Source organism: Erythrolamprus reginae, chromosome 5 (assembly GCF_031021105.1).
Source record: "Erythrolamprus reginae isolate rEryReg1 chromosome 5, rEryReg1.hap1, whole genome shotgun sequence".
NCBI lineage: Eukaryota > Metazoa > Chordata > Lepidosauria > Squamata > Dipsadidae > Erythrolamprus > Erythrolamprus reginae.
The window spans coordinates 66,691,120-66,705,377 of NC_091954.1; the positions used below are offsets into that span (position 1 = coordinate 66,691,120).

Below are 14,258 nucleotides of genomic sequence, written 5' to 3' on the forward strand. Positions count from 1 at the left end.
AAATCATCCTTACTGATATATGTCATCGACACTCATTCGACGATAAAACTTGGCAAGCCGCACAGCCAAGATGATACTGGGCAACAGAAAGATTGTGCACCAGGCCAGACAGAACCAGAAGGCATTCTAGGAGGGGGAAAGAGAAGGGATAAATGGTTGGAGGCGATGCTTTATACATTTCAGCACAACTTTAGTTGGTTGAGACGGCCAAGAGAAATATCTCTAATGATTGACATATCCTCACACAATAGATATTTGCACCTTCTGGTCTTCATATGAACTAGAGCCTACTTTATGTACCTCCCACTTCCATTTATTTATTTCTTTGTTTATTTCTTTGTTTATTTTTTGATTTGATTTGATTTGATTTGTATGCCGCCCCTCTCCGTAGACTCGGGGCGGCTAACAACAGTAAAAAGACAACGTAAACAAATCTAATATTAAAAAAATCTAAAAACCCCAATTTAAGAGATCAGTCATACATACAGTCATACCATACATAAATTTTATAAGCCTAGGGGAAGGGAATATTTCAATTCCCCCATGCCTGATGACAGAGGTGGGTTTTTAAGAGCTTACGAAAGGCAAGGAGGGTGGGGGCAACTCTGATCTCTGGGGGGCGTTGGTTCCAGAGGGTCGGGGCCGCCACAGAGAAGGCTCTTCCCCTGGGTCCCGCCAAACGACATTGTTTAGTCGACAGGACCTGGAGAAGGCCAACTTTGTGGGACCTAACTGGTCGCTGGGATTCGTGCGGCAGAAGGCTGTCCTGGAGATATTCTGGTCCGATGCCATGAAGGGCTTTATAGGTCATAACCAGCACTTTGAATTGTGACCGGAAACCGATCGGCAACCAATGCAGACTGTGGAGTGTTGGAGTAACATGGGCATATTTGGGAAGGCCCATGATTGCTCTCACAGCTGCATTCTGTTTCTGTTCATAAGTGTGTGCAGTTCTAATTTCTCCCAACATTTTTTCTCAAAATTAAGGCATGGGTTGCTACAGCAAACTGATGCCCAAGGCAATTATAAGGATGTGCTCCTCTTATCTACAATTTAGTGTCACACTCTGTTGTAACTACCATTTCTTGCCTTAATTCCATGTTGACATAATTAGCAGTCCTACATCTCATTTAATGTTCTGAGTAGCCCTACTGATTTTCTCACCAAAGAATCAACAAGGTAATTGCAGACAACGGTATTCGCACTATCCAGTGCCCAGGCTACAGGACCGCAGCGACCAAATTCTCCTATGAACTGCCAACAAAGATTTAAAAGCAAAACAAAACATTAAACGTTTCATCAGAGAAAAACAAGTCCTGGTCTTCTGGACAGTAATTTTCATTATTTCACTGCCATATGTTTTGAAATCATCTACAATAAATTATTGTGTTTATTTTCAACCCAGAAGGAAAAATTCAATGCCTCAATAATTGTATTCTGCATTTTCATGGCTGCCCTTATACAACATCCCATGCTTAAAGCCAGATTAACAAAGCACAATTGCTGTATTGAAACAAATAGATATGTTTTGTTTCAATCACCAAACAATTCTATTGATCTTCATACAACATACCAATGGAATGGAAAGGTTCTTGGCTTAAAAAATAGTCATGCCTCTTGAGTTTGCATGTTGTTTGGGTTTGACCAAGGACAGATAATTACAAAATCGTTGGCAAGATAAAAGTGTAAACCCAGTAAGTCCATCCTTATTCCATTAAAAATGATTCATAATACTTACAGTACGCTGAACCCATGTCAGATAAATGGAAAAATCATTCACTATGTTCATTACAAAAGTCTTGGTCTCCTAAATGGAAATAGAGAAGAGGTTGGGGTTTAAACCCAGGAAATGGTTCAGTTTTGGGTGTAAATATTCTATATAAACTGTGTTGCAGATCCATTGGAGCATAAATATATCAATAGCACTTAGACTTATATACTGCTTCATAGTATTTTACAGATCTCTCTAAGAGGTTTGCAGTCAGCCTATTGACCCCCAACAACCTGGGTCCTCATTTTATCAACTGTGGAAAGATGGAGTCAATCTTAAGCCAGTGAGAATCAAATTCCTAGAGTGAGCAGTGAGTTAGCCTGCAGTATTGCATTCTGTTTTATCCTATATAACAGTGATGGCGAAACTTTGGCATGCGTGCCACAAGTGGCACACAGAGCCATATCAGTCGGCATGCGACTGTCCTAAAATTGTGATCCAATCATGTGATGACTTCCTGAATGACAATATTGTTTATCAACCAACATTCCGGCCCCAACTATATCATAAGTCAAAAACTATCTATATTGATTAAAGTAGCACAATGTTTTTTGGGGTTTGAAGCTATCGGCTTAATGAGTAGATTCCTTAAATTAGCAGCATTTTCCTTCAGGCTACTTAATGTCTGAAACACTTTCTTAAAATTATTTTTTAAGCACTCAGGGCTCTAGGAAGTCATATGCTGTATCCTGAAGCTTCTGCTCAGCCCCTCGTCTGTTTTTGTGACCCACATTTCACTTTAGATGGCTGATATCACTTCTGGCTGAAGTGCTGGGACCGGCTGGCACGATTTATTCACATTGTAAATAAATAAACAAACAAACATATTAAGGTACACTTACACTTTGTATAACTCCTTCTGTCTGGTCCTTTATAAATGAATTGGTCTCATCTATTTCCAACAGGGTATCGTTTATCAGATTCTGGTGGAATATATTGATGTTAGGTTCTTTTAAAATCTTCTGTACAAGTACAGTGATACCTTGTCTTACAAACTTAATTGGTTCCAGGACGAGGTTCTTAAGGTGAAAAGTTTGTAAGACGAAACAATGTTTCCCATAGGAATCAATGGAAGAGCAATTAATGCGTGCAAGCCCAAAACTCACCCCTTTTGCCAGCCAAAGCGCCCGTTTTTGCGTTGCTGGGATTCCCCTGAGGCTCCCCTCCATGGGAAACCCCACCTCCCGACTTCTGTGTTTTTGCGATGCTGCAGGGGAATCCCAGCAGGGGAATCCCAGCATCGCAAAAACGAGTGCTTCGCTGGCAACCGAAGTCCGGAGGCGGGGCATCCTAGCGGCGGCGGTGGGTTTGTAAGGTGAAAATAGTTTGTAAGAAGAGGCAAAAAAATCTTAAACCCCAGGTTTGTATCTCGAAATGTTTGTATGACGAGGCGTTTGTAAGACGAGGTATCACTGTATATCTGAGCTGTCTGCTCAAGAAAAATAGCTTACACACCTAGCATCACAAATCTCACAGCACTGAAAGCTGGGACGTGTTCTTTGATACATTTTTATTAAATAAAAAATGAAAAGAGTGATGTAAATAAGCATTTTAAATCAATGATATTCAACTTCACACAAATACCGTATTTTTCTGAGTATAAGATGCACCTTTTTCCTCCCTAAAAGATGCTGAAAATTCATGTACGTCTTATGCTCTGAATGTAGCTTTTTTCAAAGCTTTTTTCCCCAGCCCTAACTAGATGCTAACGATCTTCCTAGCTCTTATCTTGCAGGTTCTTTCATTGTTACTGTCTGCAAAGAATGTTTTCCAAGCTCTAAGTCAGTGATTTTCAACCTTTTTTGAGCAGCGGCACATTTTTTACATTTATGAAACCCTGGGGCACATTAAGCGGAGGGGGGGGGCTAAAAAAAGTTTGGACAAAAAAATTTTCTCTCTCTCTCTTCCTCCCTTTTGCTTTATTTCTCTCTCCCTCCCTCTTTATTTCTCTTCCTTCCTATTTTTTGCTCTCTTTCTCTCTCCCTCACTAACTCCCTCTATGTCTTTCTCTCTCTCTCTCTCTCTCCTTCCTTCCCTCCCTCTCTTTCTCTCTCTCTTGCTTTCTTTCTCTCTCTCTTGTTCTCTTTCTCTCTCGCTCGCTCTTTCTCTCTCTTGCTTTCTCTCTCTCTCTCTTTCTTTTTCTCTCTCTCTCTTTCTTTCTCTCTCTCTCTTTCTTTCTCTCTCTCTTGCTTTCTTTCTCTCTCTGAGCTTCGCGGCACACCTGATCATGTCTCGCGGTACACTAGTGTGCCGCGGCACACTGGTTGAAAAACACTGCTCTAAGTCTTTGCAGAGTTTTTTTTCATTACTCTAACTTGCTCCAAGTAAGTTTCTTTCCAGCCCTAACCCAAGTGCTAATAATTTTCACAGCTCTTACCACTTGGAAGCTCTCATTCTTACTCTCTGCTAAGAATGTTTTCCAAACCCTGTCCTTGCAGCACTTTTTTATTGCTCTAACTTGCTCCAAATGTTTCTTTCCAGCCCTAAGCAGGTGCTAACAATGTTCCCAGCTCTTACTGACTTGCGAGCTCTTTCATTGTTACTCTCTTCAAATAAGGTTTTTTTAAAAGCCCTAACCAAGGGATAAAATAATGTGCTGAAACTGACCAGACTAAGGACGCTAGCCAGATGAATACCTGGTAAGCAGATACTTTTCCCTATTTTCCTCCCCCAAAACTAAGGTGCATCTTATACTCCGGTGCATCTTATACTCCTAAAAATACGGTAGTTCTGCTAATGCTATAAATCAAGGGTGTCAAACTGGCGGGGCATGGACCTGATACAACACATGCAGACCCATGTCCATCCCAGCTCTTACCTTACACGCCGGCTGCTAAACAACGTTTGTCTGCTGGGGGGCGGGGAGGAGAAAATCCGGGATTTAAGGGGCGGGGAAGAAAGCAGGCCTGCAATTGGCCCCTTTGTTTCCCGCCTATCCTTAAGGAACTGTTGCTGCCCTATGTTTGTAGAGCAGCAACACTTCTCATTTCAAATTCCAGCGCGGAGGTCGGTCCTCCACGCTGAATTTGAAATTTCCCGGGCTGAGAGGTAAAAACCTCTGCGCCATATCGCACAGCGCAGCTTAGAGGGAACTATGGTTCGGAGAACCAGTAAATACCACCTGTGACTGGCCCCTTCCCCATCTATCCTCTGCCTCCTGAGCCCCAGCTGTTTGGGAGGGAATGGAGATTTTGCAATTCCCTTGCCACGCCCACCAAGCCACACCCACAGAACCAGCAGTAAAAAAATTTGAATCCCACCATTGAAAAAAAAAGTCATGATATGCCTTGTGAAGTGGCGAGTTTGACACCGGTGTTATAGATGGACCTTCCATACTCATTCTCTTCTTTGTGTGATGTCTACCAACCTCTTAATAGCATTCAGCCTTGTCATAAATTTAATAAATTTAAAACCTTTTTATGCCAAGATAAATTTCTGAACTCCCCAAGTGGCACTTGGTAATAAGAAGTCACAATATTCCATGTCTTATCTCAAGGCCCAAACAGATGATCCTCTAGCAGAACGTCTGAAATATCTCAATGATTTCTGTTGTTTACAGAAAACTTTAGGAACTCTAAGAATCAAAGGCCTCTTTCCCAGTTTTGCACTTCCACCCAGCCTGCTTACTGGAATTTGAGACGTAGATTTCTGCAAGCTCTGGATGCTTCTCTTCAAGGTTTGCTAAGGGAGAAAACAAAAAAATTCCTCATTCAGTGATACCAGGTTTGGTCAAAGAAGATAAAGAGAAACAAGGGAAACCACACTCACAATTTCTGGAAGAATGTTGCTGTTTATCCAAGCTTGGATGTTCTTCAGCTCACCAGCTTGACGTTTCAAATCTTCACTTGTATCAACGCCAATGCCTGGCTGAAAATGAATGGATGGATGGATGGATGATATATTTATAAATTACAGAGCACAAATGATACACACACAGATATACATACACACACACACACACAGCATTTGTGCTCTGTAATTTCAATGCCCCATTTCACTCCACTCTCTCTCAACAATGACCTTCTAGTTCAAAACAGGTTCTACTCCAATTGTTTCAGTGAGGTTTTAGGCCAGGATTTAATACTTAGATGGCCTTGGCCATGCTTATTGATTGACCATGTGATTGGACCATGTGTTCCTTGATCTCTTTGCAGTTTTCAATATCATTGACCACAGTATCCTGAAATAATTCCACGGGTTAAGGATAGGGGGAGCAATTTTAGACATATTCATTTTTTGACCAGGGAAGAGGTGACACTGGTTCTTCAAATTTGGTGTGCAATCTGGGTATCTTCCCAGACTTGCAGTTCCTGCTTGAAGAGCAGGTATCAGCGGCGACCAGAAGAGTATTTGCACTTCTGATGTACAGGTTTTGCCCTTTTCTAGATTGGGAGTCCCTTTAGACCAGGCCTGGACAAAGTGTGGCCCGGGGGCCGGATGCGGCCCGCCTGTTGTCTGTGACCGGCCCGCGGAGGTTGGAAGGAAGGAAGGAAGGAAGGAAGGAAGGAAGGAAGGAAGGAAGGAAGGCGAAATGGAGGAAAGAATGAAGGAAGGAAGGAAAGAAGGAGAAATGGAGGGAGGAAGGAAGGAGAAATTCTCTTTCCATGCCCTTTTGCAAAAGTCCAATACATGCTCATTTTTTAATTGTTCATTGGTTTCATTGGCCTTTCCAAGAAATTTAAAGCAAATCCCCCACCCCACCTCTCAGGGGGAAAAAAGGAAGGTGGAGGAAGAAGAGGAATCCAAAGCTACTTTCAGGCAAAGTCCCCACTATGTTTTCTCAGCTGACAATGTAGGTCAGTTGAAGAGAGGCACCTGAAAGAAATATTTTGAAAGAGAAGTAAAGAACAGTCCAAAAGCAGAAATAAAAGGCAGAGAAAATCAGAGAGACAGAAGCTTCTTTCCATCTGGAGAAGAAACGAAGGAAGGAAGGAGAAATGGAGGGAACAAGGAAGGAAGGAAGGGGTGGGCAATTAATTTATTATTATAATATAATTATAATATATAATTACATATAAATATAATATAATATAATATAATATAATATAATATAATATAATATAATATAATATAATATAATATAATATAATATAATATAATATAATATAATATAATATAATATAATATAATATAATATAATATAATATAATATAATATAATATAATTAACTCAGTTCTACCCAATAATATACAGTATTGGGTAGAACTGAGTTAATTATATTAATCCGGCCCTCTAAAACCATCCCAATTTCTTATGCGGCCCCATGGCAAAATTAATTGCCCACCCCTGCTTTAGATAGTGCAGAGGTCTTCAAACTTTGCAACTTTTAGACTTGTTGGACTTCAGTTCCCAGAATTCTCCAGCCAGCATAGCATAGCATAGCTGGCTGGAGAATTCTGGGAGTTGAAGTCCACAAGTCTTAAAATTGCAAAGTTTGAGGACCCCTTCATGCGTAGTCACCTTCCAGTTTGTCTACTGTAATGTGGTCTACACTGATTTCCCTTAAAGACTTTCCAGAAGCCTCAACTGGTCCAGAATGCAATGGCAGGAATGGTGATGTACATGCCTCGGTATGTCCATGTAACATCTCTGCTTTGCACTGATTGCTAGTTTGCTTTTGGGTGTGATTTAAGGAACAATTCAAGACTACTACCCATGCTTTTGGTGAGGGTGAGTGAGACTGCTCACTTCATTCCATCTGATCTTTTTTGCTTGATATCTTTTTTCTTTAACTTTTATATTTTATTGATTTTTATTGTAATGTATTTGATTGATTATTGTGAGCTATCGAGGGTTGTAGGGAATCAGGTAGCATACAGGTGTTGTTGTTATTCAGAACTTCCTGATCTCTTGTTATTTTTGTGCAGTTCACTGTCAAAGCTAGTTGAAGGTCACATTCCAAGACAAAATTTAGAACAGAATTAGTTTACATCTTCTAGTGGCAGCTGGGAGGACAGCTACATTTGCCTAATTCCATGTCTACTCAAAAGGATTTCCCATGCTGCACATCTTAGACCAGTGTTTCCCAACCTTGGCAACTTGAAGATATTTGGACTTCAACTCCCAGAATTCCCGAGCCAGCATTTGCTGGCTGGGGAATTCTGGGAGTTGAAGTCCAGATCTCTTCAAGTTGCCAAGGTTGGGAAACACTGTCTTAGACATTGAGGAAGACAGTTATATAACATTGTGTGGGTACCCTTTCCCAAGGACTACTCACTTTATCTGCCAGTTCTTCCAAGTTATTAGCCAAGTTATTCAGGTCTTGTTTGGTCAGATTCCGATTAAACTATAGAAAAAGGAGAAAAAGAGAACAGAGAAGTCAAGCAAGCGAAGGACACTTGAATGAATTAAATATGGAATTGAAGAAGATTTACTTTTGAGTATTTCTGCATATTTTCCAGACAATACTCATATGTTTTAATATAATACATGTTATTGCTTTTCCTCATCTCATCAGTAGGAAGAGTGAGTTCATCTAATGCCTCTTTTCTGTTGAACTACAGATTTTTCAAATGTCCACTAGCAACTGTTAGTTTATTTGCTTTTGGATTCATAGGCATTTTTATGACTGTTTTTTTGACAGAAGAGCAATCCATCAAGTTTTCTGATTATTCTTTAAGGACAAGGTGTGTCCTCTTCACAGCAGCATTAGCAGGCAAATTGATCAATCATGCTAGCCTATCTGATCGCTGCTTAATAACTCATGGTTGCTATTATTTATAAAGAATGATGCTTTTATTGCATTTTTATTATTTTATTATACTATATTAAGATGTTAATCTATACAGAATGCTAAAAAGAAACATTATATGTTTAAAGAAATGAACAACTTAAAAACCCAACACAAAGCTTTAAAAGTACATATTGTAAGTACTCTGTCAACTGTTTGGCTATAGATCAGACCTGGGCAAGGGGTGGCCCACGGGCCGCATCCGGCCGGCCGCTGTCTGTGAATGACCTGCCCGCTATCTGTGACCGGTTTCCTGGAGGAGGAAGGCATGGGAGGGGGGTGACAAGCACCTTGAATGAACAGGACAAAAAAGCACCCACCAACAAGGCTCTCTTAGAGCCCCACCGTCGCGGGACAAATCGGGGTCGCCCTTTTTAGTCCTGTTTTGCCGCAGGAAAGCAACAATCCCTCCTTCCTCACGGCTCTCTCCTCTCTGTGGTGCCAGACAAAAGGCAGCGGTTTGGGAGGGGGGGCAGTTGCTGAGGCTCAGGGTGGCAGCAGCAGCAGCTCAACCGCAGCGGGAACAGGCTGGGCAGCTGAGATGGGGTGGGGGAAACAACAGCCCAGAGGATAGGATGCAGTTGCGGCCCTATCTGGACCAGGACTCACTGCTCACAGACACTCATGCCCTTACCACCTTGAGGTTCAACTACTGTAATGCTCTCTACATGGGGCTACCTCTGAAAAGTGTTCAAAAACTTCAGATTGTGCAGAATGCAGCTGCAAGAGCAATCATGGGCTTCCCTAGGTATGCCCATGTTACACCAACACTCTGCAGTCTGCACTGGTTGCCGATCAGTTTCCGATCACAATTCAAAGTGTTGGTTATGACCTATAAAGCCCTTCATGGCATCGGACCAGAATATCTCTGGGACCGCCTTCTGCTGCACGAATCCCAGCGACCGGTTAGGTCCCACAGAGTTGGCCTTCTCTGGGTCCTGTCGACTAAATAATGTCGTTTGGCGGGACCCAGGGGAAGAGCCTTCTCTGTGGTGGCCCCGACCCTCTGGAACCAGCTCCCCCCAGAAATTAGAACTGCCCCCACCCTCCTTGCCTTTTGTAAACCTCTTAAAACCCACCTCTGCTGTCAGGCATGGGGGAACTGAGACATCTCCCTCGGGCCTATACAGTTTATACATGGTATGTTTGTGTGTATGTTTGCTTTTAATAATGGTGTTTTTAGTGTTTTTTAAATTATTAGATTTGCTTTTACATTGTTTTTATTATTGCTGTGAGCCGCCCCGAGTCTACGGAGAGGGGCGGCATACAAATCTAATAAATAAATAAACGCAAGGGCGGAGGGCTGCTGGGGGAGGTGGCGGCAGGCCAACACAGATGGGAGGAAGGCGGGCAGGTGGCTTCATGCCATATTGGGTGTTATTGTGCCATAAGTGAGTGTTGTTGTGATAATGCGGGGGCAGGGCCAGCCGGGAGTGGAGGTGTGGGCTGCTGGGGAGGGGCAGCGCGAGTGAGAAAGTGAAGGGAGGAGGGGGAGGAGAGCGGAGGGGCAAATAAATCAATAAGGAACAGGGGGGAGGTTTGCGCTCTGTGTGTGTGTGTATTGGAGGGGGGTAATTTGGGAGAAAGAAAACAAGGAAGAAGGTATAACTGAGTTAATTATATTAGTCCGGCCCTCTAAAACCATCCCAATTTCTTATGCGGCCCCATGGCAAAATTAATTGCACACCCTGCTATAGATGGTAACCTCAGGGCTTCGCCAAACGCAATCACAACTGGAGCAGTTGCCAATAAGGTACTTTGACAATATCAGCTCAGAATCCTTCTAGTAGCAGACTCTTTAACAGCAATGTGTTCCCCTGAAATCGGCCAATTGTGATCATCGCCCATTCTCCAATAAAGCAGTTGAAGAAGATACAGAAGAAGGTTGGTGCTTACAGAGCTCCTGTTCTGGGAAAGAAATTATATTTAAAAATTTTCCTTTCTTTCACAAGCCTTTTCTTTATTTTCCATCTTACTTGTTCAAGAGTACTGCTAAAATCCACATTCAATTTTGAACTCAGTTTCAGCAAGCTGCTTTTTTGGTCACTATTCAGGAGTTCGATAGATCCAATATTGAATTTTATTTTATTCAAGGCTGAATCAATGTCTTTTTGATACTAGAGGGAAAAGAGAAATGTCAGTTGATTATATGCAGAGCACAATTTCATTTGTTCTGCGGTACATTCTCTACAACCATTGAAGGGGGCTGTAGCTGTGCCCTACACCAAAATGCTTAAACTATTCAAGGTGACAACCATAAGCTGATGTCTGGGAACAAAATGTTAACTGGAGATGGCATTTCTCTAGCACCGGATTGATTCAGTAAAGGCAGCCATCATTTACCTTGTTGATGTTGAAGGTGTCATTCAAAGAGACAATCTCGTTTAGGTGAAAGGTAGTCCACAAGGGCTCATTTTCACGGCAATCCCTTTTAAAAAAGGAAAACTTGAAATAAGAGGCCAGGATGTATATTATATCAGGCATAAATTGGACGAAATCATTACCCCCATAGACCATGCTCATAAGTCCTGCACATTAGGTCTCCCCACTCCCCTGATCCATAGCTAGAAAGCTCTTCACAATGGCTCAAATGCGTGTGTGTGTGTGGGGGTGTTCCCCAACAAAAAACAACTCGACTTTCTTGGTTTTTTTTTTTTTAACCGAAGAAACTTCTTGAATGAGAAGCTAAATGTTTTCAAAGTAAACACTGACAAAGTCCAGTTGCTTTTTGGGGAAAAAACCACATTTGGGACAACCATGATCTAGATCAGAGTCATCAACTTTTTGGACCTCAGGGACCACTACATTCATAATTTTAAATCCCACGGGCCACTAATATGAGCTTTTAGAAAAAGATAAATAGTATTTAGTGCAGTATAAAAAATGCAAATAACTTTTCTGCGGACCACCAAAATTTTCTTGTGGACCACCAGTGATCCACGGACCACTGGTTGGTGACCACTGATCTAGATGATTGAAAATCTCCACAAACAACTTCAGAATGGTCTTACGGTAGAAGCAGCCGGGGTGGCACAGCAGGTAGAGTGCTATACTGCAGGCCACTGAAGCTGACTGTAGATCTGAAGGTCAGCGATTCAAATCTCACCACCGTCTCAAGGTTGACTCAGCCTTCCATCCTTCCGAGGTGGGTAAAATGAGGACCCAGATTGTGAGGGCAATATGCTGGCTCTGTTTTTAAAAAGTGCTATTGCTAACAGGTTGTAAGCCGCCATGAGTCTAAGGAAAAGGGCGGCATAAAAATTGAATTAATTAATTAAATAATTAATTAATTAATTAATTAATTAAATAAATAAATAAATAAATAAATAAAAGCAGGCACATTACAGGTAGTCCTTGACTTACAACAGTTCATTTCATGGAGTGAATGGTAATGAATGTTTTTAATTATATTACAACTTTTAGGTTTGTTAATTACATTAATTGGATCCAGATGTATCCTTATGTTTTCTTTGATGTGTTGTGAGCCACCCCGAGTCCTCGGAGAGGGGCGGCATACAAATCCAATTAAAAAATAAATTTCATGACCATTCAAAGTGGTCTCCTAAGGTGGAACGGTGAACCTGTGCTCGCCCCCGTGGCTCTGAGTGCTAGTAGAGTCCAGTGCAATGATGCTGCTGCACCTGGGTAGGTAGTGAAATCATGCGCAGACATGTAGGTGCGCCCATGGCAGTAGCATCATTGGGCTGGACTCCGCTAGCACCCAGAGCCACGGGCGCGAGCACACGTTCACCATTCCACCTTAGCAGCCCACCTCTGATTCAAAGTTATAATGGTACGGAAAAAAGTGACTTATGACTGTTTTCCACACTTATGACCATTGCAGTATCGCCATGGTCAAAATTCAGATGCTTGGTAACTGATTCATCTTTATGACGGTTGCAGTGTGCTGGGGTCATGTGATTTCCTTTTGCAACCTTCTGACAAGCAAAGAATAAAATAGGACAGGACAGGACAGGATAGGATAGAATAGAATTCTTTATTGGCCAAGGGTGATTGGACACACAAGGATTTTGTCTTGGTGCATATGCTCTCAGTGTACATAAAAGAAAAAGATACATTTGACAAGAATCACGTGGTGCAACACTTAATGATTGTCATGATTGACAATCATTAAGTCAACGGGAAAGCCAGATTCACTCAACAATAATGTTGCTAACTTAACTGCAGTGATTTGCTTAACAGCTGTGATAAGAAAGGTTGTAAAATAGGTCAAAACTCATTTAACAAATATTTCACTTAGCGACAGAAATGTTGGGATGAATTGTGATCATAAGTTGAGAACCACGTGTATTCATTCCTATCACTTGCACACATAAACAACAAGTCTTCTTCCTTGAAAGGAGCAGGTGAGAAAAGTTCAATGGTTTTTCTGCCACTGAAAGCAAAAATCTTATTTTCAACTGCTTCACTGCTGTTACAGCAACTTGTTTTCAGTACAGACTATCTGGGACCAATGGAATGGAAGGAGGGGCTGGAGTAAGAAGCGCTCATCCATTGAGAAGAGGAAACTGAAGGGACTTGCTTAGGAGAATTCTGTCAAGGTAGGACCTACAGAAGTGGTGCCCAACCCCAGGTCCTCGGAGTGGCACCGGTCTGTGGCATGCCAACAACCAGTCCATGCAAACAAGCAAAGCTGTATCCATGGGATGCAGGCAGCATACAAAACCATGGCCCCTCCAATCCATGGGAAAATGTAGAAGGTTTGTTTGTTTGTTTGTTTATTTTTATTTTATTTTATTTTATTTTATTTTATTTTATTTTATTTTATTTTATTTTATTTTATTTTATTTTATTTTATTTTATTTTATTTTATTTTATTTTATTTTATTTTATTTATTTTATTTTATTTATTTTATTTTATTATTTTATATTATTTTATATTATTTTATATTATTTTATTTTATTTTATTTTATTTTATTTTATTTTATTTTATTTTATTTTATTTTATTTTATTTTATTTTATTTTATTTTATTTTATTTTATTTTTTTATTTTATTTTATTTTATTTTATTTTATTTTATTTTATTTTATTTTATTTTATTTTATTTTATTTTATTTTATTTTATTTTATTTTATTTTATTTTATTTTATTTTATTTTATTTTATTTTATTTTATTTTATTTTATTTTATTTTATTTTATTTTATTTTATTTTATTTTATTTTATTTTATTTTATTTTATTTTATTTTATTTTATTTTATTTATTTTATTTTATTTTATTTTATTTTATTTTATTTTATTTTATTTTATTTTATTTTATTTTATTTTATTTTATTTTATTTTATTTTATTTTATTTTATTTTATTTTATTTTATTTTATTTTATTTTATTTTATTTTATTTTATTTTATTTTATTTTATTTTATTTTATTTTATTTTATTTTATTTTATTTTATTTTATTTTATTTTATTTTATTTTATTTTATTTTATTTTATTTTATTTTATTTTATTTTATTTTATTTTATTTTATTTTATTTTATTTTATTTTATTTTATTTTATTTTATTTTATTTTATTTTATTTTATTTTATTTTATTTTATTTTATTTTATTTTATTTTATTTTATTTTATTTTATTTTATTTTATTTTATTTTATTTTATTTTATTTTATTTGTATGCCGTCCCTCTCCACAGACTCGGGGTGGCTAACAACAGTAAAAAGACAACGTAAACAAATCTAATATTGAAAAAATCTAAAAAACCCAATTTAAGAGATCAGTCGTACATACAGTCATA

The 14,258-nt window shown here is 39.2% G+C and overlaps 1 protein-coding gene across 3 annotated transcripts in view; it reads right to left on the reverse strand.

Moving 5' to 3' along the window:
* Positions 1 to 14,258, reverse strand: part of LOC139167862 (prominin-1-A-like) — a 72,153-nt gene that overhangs the window by 4,658 nt on the left and 53,237 nt on the right. For all 3 annotated transcript variants that reach the window (XM_070752913.1, XM_070752912.1, XM_070752914.1), the window contains 9 exons: positions 10,845 to 10,929; positions 10,478 to 10,618; positions 7,989 to 8,057; positions 5,540 to 5,638; positions 5,399 to 5,452; positions 2,614 to 2,694; positions 1,739 to 1,807; positions 1,165 to 1,254; positions 14 to 126 (listed from right to left, as the gene is read on the reverse strand). In XM_070752913.1, coding sequence (XP_070609014.1) covers positions 14 to 126; positions 1,165 to 1,254; positions 1,739 to 1,807; positions 2,614 to 2,694; positions 5,399 to 5,452; positions 5,540 to 5,638; positions 7,989 to 8,057; positions 10,478 to 10,618; positions 10,845 to 10,929 — 801 coding nt within the window. The remainder of the gene's footprint in view (positions 1 to 13; positions 127 to 1,164; positions 1,255 to 1,738; positions 1,808 to 2,613; positions 2,695 to 5,398; positions 5,453 to 5,539; positions 5,639 to 7,988; positions 8,058 to 10,477; positions 10,619 to 10,844; positions 10,930 to 14,258) is intronic.